The 8021-nt window shown below is 26.6% G+C and overlaps 1 pseudogene across 1 annotated transcript, besides 4 other annotated features; it reads right to left on the bottom strand.

Annotated features, from left to right (window-relative positions):
* Positions 1-4367: part of a mobile genetic element that runs on past the window's edge.
* Positions 3358-4116, bottom strand: TVAGG3_0598250 (annotated as a pseudogene). Its single transcript has one exon. A coding segment is annotated over exon 1 (759 nt).
* A 46-nt stretch (positions 4368-4413) lies between the features above and the next one.
* Positions 4414-4450: a mobile genetic element.
* A 1178-nt stretch (positions 4451-5628) lies between these two features.
* Positions 5629-5666: a mobile genetic element.
* A 397-nt stretch (positions 5667-6063) lies between these two features.
* Positions 6064-7018: a mobile genetic element.
* Positions 7019-8021: the final 1003 nt, after the last annotated feature.

Genomic DNA, 8021 nt, shown 5'->3' with positions numbered 1-8021 from the left:
GCGAATTTGTAAATGTTTTTATCATAAAATTGTTTATCAGTAACAATTGCTTGAAATGCTTGAGTGTTAGGAAGACTTGGATCGCCAGCGATTGCCCAATAAGATGAATCAGTATCACCTTTCAATGAAATGAAAACGATTAACATCCATGCATTTATACATAAAATCATAAATGAAAACCAAATACCAGTATTTAGCATTATCTAAAGTGAAGAATGCCTCTTGTAAACATGTATCACATCTATAAAATCTATCTTTAAGCATCACTTGATACGTATCTTCACCTATTTCTCTTATGTTTTTAAACTTATTTGACATACATGCAACAGCGTCGCCTTCTGTGCATTCATATATTTTAGTCTTTGCGTAATTTTGTGTATTCATTGCATCGTAACCATATGATCCATTAAGTGAAATCTTGCAAAATAAACTTTTTCCTTTATTTCCTTCTAATTCAGCCTTTTGTCTTTCGTTCATAAATTCGTTCGCAAATTCATTAAAAGCAAGTGTTTTTCGTAAATGTTAAAATTGATTGAATATCATCAATGATCAAATGAAATCTGTCTATTAGATACCAAAGATAATAAGAAGAAAATGGTTGATATTGGTTGTGTGTTGATGCTAACTGAGTTAATTTTCTTTGTTTCTGGTCAACTGGTAGATTGTTTGATTTCATGTAATTATACATAAAACTGCCAATTGTTTTTTCATCTGTGATAATATCTAAGTTTCTTATTATTGGTAAAAAGTTTATGTAATCATTAATGTATTTTTCATCAATGTGACCCTTTACTTCAGCCACGAATAAAGTATTTTTCTTTCTAATTATTCCCAGTGCTTTTGCTTTCTTTGTTGCTGTATCACAAATGATACACCATTCAATCTTCCCGGCATATACATTTTATGGTCAGTATATTGAATGAAATCATGAGATTAGATGAAAATGATGAAGGATATAATGAATTAAAATCAACACCAACAAAATGAGTCATAATGTTGGTGGTGTCCTCATTTGATACAGTTTTAGTTTCTGGATTATATGAAAGTTATTAATGTGCGTGATTCCTTTAAGATTAACACGATGTTGAACATTTGATAGACCACCAGTAATTCCATTACGGAGAATGTGATAAGCTTCAACTGAATCTAAAGTCATTGGTAAATTATTTTTTAATGCATAATTTTCTTAAATTGATTCTTAAACGTTGAACATCTTCATCTTTATTTGATTTTACGACATTGCAATAACAACACATTAACTGACAATTTTCTTTGGTATTGGTTTTTCATTATCGATTCTATCCAATGTTGGTTTATTAGCATATGTAAACGCTTTACCACACATTTTGCATTTAGATGAAAGGAAAATCGTGATAGTATTGATAGTCATTCATTGAAACATTGTTTTTAGTATCTCTTTCTGCTTTTTCATCTTGTTTCTTATATGATTCAATTTTATTTCCAATACTTTTTCGTTAATTCAAAACTTGATTCCACATTTTTCTTCTTCTGGATATTTCGTTAGGATTAAAGTCTTTATATGCTAACGCGTAACGAATCATTGATGCATTCGATGATAAAGAAAGATTATGAAGCATGTCAATTTTATAAACAAATGTTTCTTCAATAATTTTATCGATTGGGTCAATCATAATTTCAACATCTTTATTGCAATAATGAATAAAATATTCTAATCTATTCTTAAAATTTTTAGCATCATTGAGATATATTTGATAATCTGAATCGGATATAGTTTCTTGAGTTAATGCTGAATAAATGAATCTTTTCGTGAATGGTTCCTCTTTTATAAATTCTTCTTCGTAATTTTCCCATGTGATGAATTGATAAGGGAAAAAGGATTTAACACGTGATTTATTGTTTCCGAAATCTTGAGTGAATTGGTCTAATGTCCCACCCGCTATATAATTTCTGATGTCAATAAATCTCAATTCATATGGAACGTTTGTTTTCTTTACAATGATTTGCTTAAATTGAGAAGATGAACCCAGCATTGATTTATTTTCCATTTTGCAGTGTTTAAATCACGAAGAATTAAATTTAAATCAAACTTTCCCGAATTAAAACCTATGATATTCACTTTATTAAATTCTTCATCTAAAAGCTCTTTCATTGCTTCCTTTTGTTTCTCATTTAATGTATGGGACAAAGTCCCCGCCGTTTGGTCCGTTTGCGGCTTCATTAATTCTTCATATTGTTCAATATTTGATTTAGCAACTAATGAACAGGTTGAAAATAAAAATTCAATCCAATCAGAAATAAAAGAATCACTCATGAGTTAAGCAAAAATTCCTGTATATGTTTTATCATGGTCTACGACCTCGCCGCTTTGCGGCTTTATTTTGACAGTTGATGATACCATAAATGTTTAAGTAAGCGTTCAAAGTTGCACATTCAGAAAGTTGAAGTTCTTCTTTAGTCTCTAATGTTTCGAAAGTCAAAGTAATATAATATCTTGTTGGTTTTATAATATTCCTGCAAATTATGTGCTAATAGCCATTGATATATCTTCTGTTTCGTGATATGTGGTGCATATGGTTGTTGTGTGTTTTGCAATTGAACGTCTTGAATTAATCTTCCATTATTTTCTTTACATTTCTCACAATGTTTTAAAAATCTTCTTTGGTTTTTCCTTTCTGGATCATCACGGATAGAATATACTTCTTCTTTGCAAAAGGGGCAAACTTTATATCCTGTGAGTGCTTCAACGTCTGTTATTCTGTCAGCGTGAAGTTTTCCACATGGACTCTGTGTTAATAAAATATTTACTGTTTCAAATTCTGGATCTATCATTATTGATTCCACTAATGGAAAGTCTACCTTATTTATGTCTACGTCTTCTGGTTGAGGGTCACAATAATAAAAATCAATATTAACGTTTAACATTCTTGCTAACCTCTCACTTTCTGATGAAATGTCAAACCCTTCATATGCATCTATTGCTTCATTTAAATAACTTCTACGAGTTTTAGGATTAACACCATCAGGAATGTTATAGAAGCGTTTAAATAACCTTCTACCTTCTGCTCTATTTGATTATCATTCATTTTAGCTGTTCCGTTTTTGTTCATTTATGTAAGAATAAAAATTAAAAAATAAATAAAAATAAAGTTTATTTTTTTAAAGTCCGAGACTCAGAGAGTCCAGGGTAAAGTCCATAAAATGAATTAAGAACACATAAATTTTTATCATCTGCGACGTGACGAATACATTTTAATTTACTCAAGAATGCGTACCCTGATACATTAAATCTAATTCCTGTCTTATTTAATTTCACAACTTTGAAAAGGAATGTATGAATAGCTATAAAATGATGAGATGATGTTTTATGGGTTGCTTCCATTTTTTCTGAAATAAATGAATAAATATAATGTTTATAAGTTTTCATATCTTTTATGTTCTTAATAACGAATGGTATAGACCTTTCAACTTCATCTTCCTTCGGTGCTGTTCTTTCATATGAAACATTATTGGTATCTTCAATAATGAAACCACAATCGCATAAAATTTTATATGTACCAATTGTTTCTTTTGATATTTTATCTAACAAATCAAAAACTTTATCAACACCTGTACATTTATTTAAATAATAATTTGTGTAAATATCATGGTCTTCTTTCTTAATCGTATTTGTTGCATATGTTACATTTTTCAGTGCTTTTTTGAATTTTTCAGAATCAAGAGGAGGTGAAAGTAATATACATGGATAATCTCCATCGTCAATAAATTGTAACTTATGTTTATGAATAAATTTTGTGCCTTCTTCTGAAAGTGTTTCGTCTATTTCACCATCTAATAAATTTTTAGTAGATTCTGAGACATAATTTTTATATCTTTCTTCATGAGATTTTTGAACTTTGATTCTGAAGCTGGGATATTCATTAAACCCTCTACTTCATTTTCATTATATTTTTCAACTTCTCTTAATTCCTTAATTTTTTCATCTATTTCATCTCTTATTTTTTTCAGTCTTTCAATTTCATCATATTCATCATCTTTAATTCGTTCTTCATAATATTCAGGGAAAACATCAGGTTCTTTAGGTTTTTCTTCTTCAGATGTGGGATATAAGAAATTTATAACATCATCTTTATTCATTTTTCCATCATAATCAAACTCATTTAAAAACTCCGCGAATTTTTGACAATTTCTTAAATAATATTTATCAACCTCATAACCCGCTTCCTCTAATATATCCTTTATTTCCTCATTTGTGAATCCCAATTTTTTAACGTCGTTAGTTTTGACACTCATTTTCATACAAATTAAAAAATAAATTATTCAAAAATGTAAGACATGAATTTTTAAAGTTTATTTTTTAAATTTTTTTATTTTTTTTATTTCATTATGTATGGGTTTAGTGTAAATGTCTTACGATTCTGAAAATTTTTAATGTAATAAACAGAAATTCATCAAAAGTGACAGCTCTCAATTTTTTGACATTTGTAAATTCTAAATTGAATGAGAAAAATGAAATAATACTAAGCATAATACAATATTCTAGATTTAATTATAATTAGGAAAAAGTTAGTTTTGAGAGCACTTTTCATAGGCATATAGAATGAAATCTTCTGAAAAATAATATCACATAAACTCATATTATTTTCTAATATATAACTATTTTATATAAAAATCAAATTCAATGATCTTAAAAGCGAAGGATAAACCTCAAAATTTACGAATATAATGAGTGGGAATATAATGCTTATCTATCATAAAACCATATGAAATATCAATTTTTGCTTTACGCCTAATTTTTGACGACAATTAGCAAAAAATGTTAAATGTTAACACTCAGTCCATTTGAATATGAAAAATAAAATTGACTTTGATTAAATGTTTTTATTTATCATGCAATTCTTCTTGCGACCAAAGATTTGAATAAAATTTCAAAAAATAAGATAGCTTAAAAAATAATATACGGTAGTGTTTACTAATAGATGAATAGTATATAAATTCTATTAAAATGGATTTGATCCAAAAAAATATATAAAATTTGATCATAAATAAAATCGTTTTAAATTACTTCTTCATTTAAATTATAACAATTATTTTTGGTTTTATATTTTTTTGGATCAAATCCATTTTAATAGAATTTATATACTATTCATCTATTAGTAAACACTACCGTATATTATTTTTTAAGCTATCTTATTTTTTGAAATTTTATTCAAATCTTTGGTCGCAAGAAGAATTGCATGATAAATAAAAACATTTAATCAAAGTCAATTTTATTTTTCATATTCAAATGGACTGAGTGTTAACATTTAACATTTTTTGCTAATTGTCGTCAAAAATTAGGCGTAAAGCAAAAATTGATATTTCATATGGTTTTATGATAGATAAGCATTATATTCCCACTCATTATATTCGTAAATTTTGAGGTTTATCCTTCGCTTTTAAGATCATTGAATTTGATTTTTATATAAAATAGTTATATATTAGAAAATAATATGAGTTTATGTGATATTATTTTTCAGAAGATTTTGTGTTCTTCTTCAAAATTTTATTTTTTTATTAAAAAGAATCTTTACAAAATATACATTTACTTTAATTAATATTTAAAAACGTGCTCTATCAAAAGTTCCAAAAATTCAATATTTTAGCTTTTCTGAGGTGTCACTTTTGATGAATTTCTGTTTACAACATTAAATCATGATTTATTCAAAAACGTAAGAATAAAAACCGTAAGAATCATACATTTATTTTATCGATTGTATGAAAATTACTTACAAAATCGTTCAATATTGTATGAATTCTTACGTTTACAAAAAAAGTCACAAAACCCGCAATATATACTACTATGAAATGATAAATATGAAAAGAAAAAGAATGTTATAAAACAATGATAAATATGAAAAGAAAGATAATGTAATAAAACAATGATAAAAATGAAAAGAATGCGAATGATAAAACATTGAAAAATATGAAAAGAAAGAGAATTTCATAAAACAATGATAAATATGAAAAGAAAGAGAATAAGGTTCTTGTTAACATCAGCACCATGCTCAACTAAGAATTGGACAATCTCTTTTGAATTCATTCGAGTGGGGGACAAACTCGCCCATTGTCACTTTTTCGTTAACCTTAAACTTGTAATTTTCATTATTTTTAATTAACCTTATTTCTTTCCCAATTCCTGATTTATTTTATTCACTTACTATTAAAAGTCACATTTTAATAAAATATAATAATTTATTTATAGCATTTTTTACTATACTGTAATAAAAAATTAATTATAATAAATTAAATGTTTATTAAATCAAATGTTTTCTTTGCAATAATATTTTTAATGTTGAGTAAACAATGTTGGGATCAAGTGTATCATTTTTCAGACCTTTCTGAACAGCTTCAAGCATACTGATGTATTCGACTTTTTTAAATTGTGTCATTTCTTCGAAATCTCTTGTGACTTTTTTGATAACTTTCACACTTCTCTCTGAATCCAGACCTTTAATTTGCAACTTAATCAGGAATGAAGGAACAACACTGGAATATAACTCGATGACAAGTTCATCGAGTCGAAGATTTGGTTGTACACCACTTGTATGTGCCGGATACCATTGTGTCAAATTTTTTCTGAAATTAACTTTAAAAGTACTAAGTAAGATCATGAGATATAGCAATATATGTTTAAACCAACTTATATTTTGGTTGTACACCACTTGTATGTGCCGGATACCATTGTGTCAAATTTTTTCTGAAATTAACTTTAAAAGTACTAAGTAAGATCATGAGATATAGCAATATATGTTTAAACCAACTTATATTTTGGTTGTACACCACTTGTATGTGCCGGATACCATTGTGTCAAATTTTTTCTGAAATTAACTTTAAAAGTACTAAGTAAGATCATTTATTTTTGCATAATATAATGCCAATATGGTTTCTTTTGATTTTATTTCATTTATAAGCAAATCAGATTTACCCAAAAACTCCACTCCATAAGCGTTCATTTGCTAAATTAAAAAGTGACAATGGGCTAGTCTGTCCCTTTCTCGAATTCATTCTGATTGCAATACTAAGAGGGCATTCATTAATACCGAGAGAATATCATAAAACAATGATAAATATGAAAAGAAAGAGAATTTTATAGAACAATGATAAATATGAAAAGAATGAGAATGTAACAAAACAATGATAAATACAAAAAGAAAGAGAATGTCATAAAACAATAATAAATATAAATAGAGAGAAAATCCAACAAATCAATAAAAAAAATGAAAAGAAAAAGAATCCAATAAAACAATGATAAATATGAATTGAAACAGAATAAGTTTCATGTTAACATCTGCACCATGCGCGACTAGGAATTGGACAATCTCTTTTGAATTCATTCTGATTGCAATACTAAGAGGGCATTCATTAATATCGAGAGAATATCATAAAGCAATGATAAATATGAAAAGAAAGAGAATTTTATAGAACAATGATAAATATGAAAAGAATGAGAATGTAACAAAACAATGATAAATACAAAAAGAAAGAGAATGTCATAAAACAATAATAAATACAAAAAGATAGAGAATCCAATAAATCAAGAAATAAAATGGAATGAAAGTGAATATGATATAACAATGAGAAATATGACAAGAAAAAGAATTTCATAAAACAATGATAAATATGAAAAGAAAGAGAATGGTATAAAGCAATGATAAATATTAAAAGAAAAAGAATTCTATCAAACAATGATAAATATGAAAAGAAAGAGAATACCATAAAGCAATTATAAATCTTAAAAGAAAGAGAATCCAATAAAACAATTACAAATATGGAAAGAAAGATAATGTAATGAAACAATTATAAATATGGAAATGAAGAGAATTTCATATAAAAATGATAAATATGAAAAGAAAGAGAATTTTATAGAACAATGATAAATATGAAAAGAATGAGAATCAACTAAAATAATGATAAATATCAAAAGAGAGAGAATCAACTAAAACAACAATAAATATGAAAAGAAAGAGAAAGTGATAAAACAATGATAAGTATTAAAAGAC

This window comes from Trichomonas vaginalis, chromosome II (genome assembly GCF_026262505.1).
Source record: "Trichomonas vaginalis G3 chromosome II, whole genome shotgun sequence".
In the NCBI taxonomy this organism is placed as follows: Eukaryota; Parabasalia; order Trichomonadida; family Trichomonadidae; genus Trichomonas; species Trichomonas vaginalis.
This window is presented reverse-complemented; position numbering and strand designations above follow the sequence as displayed.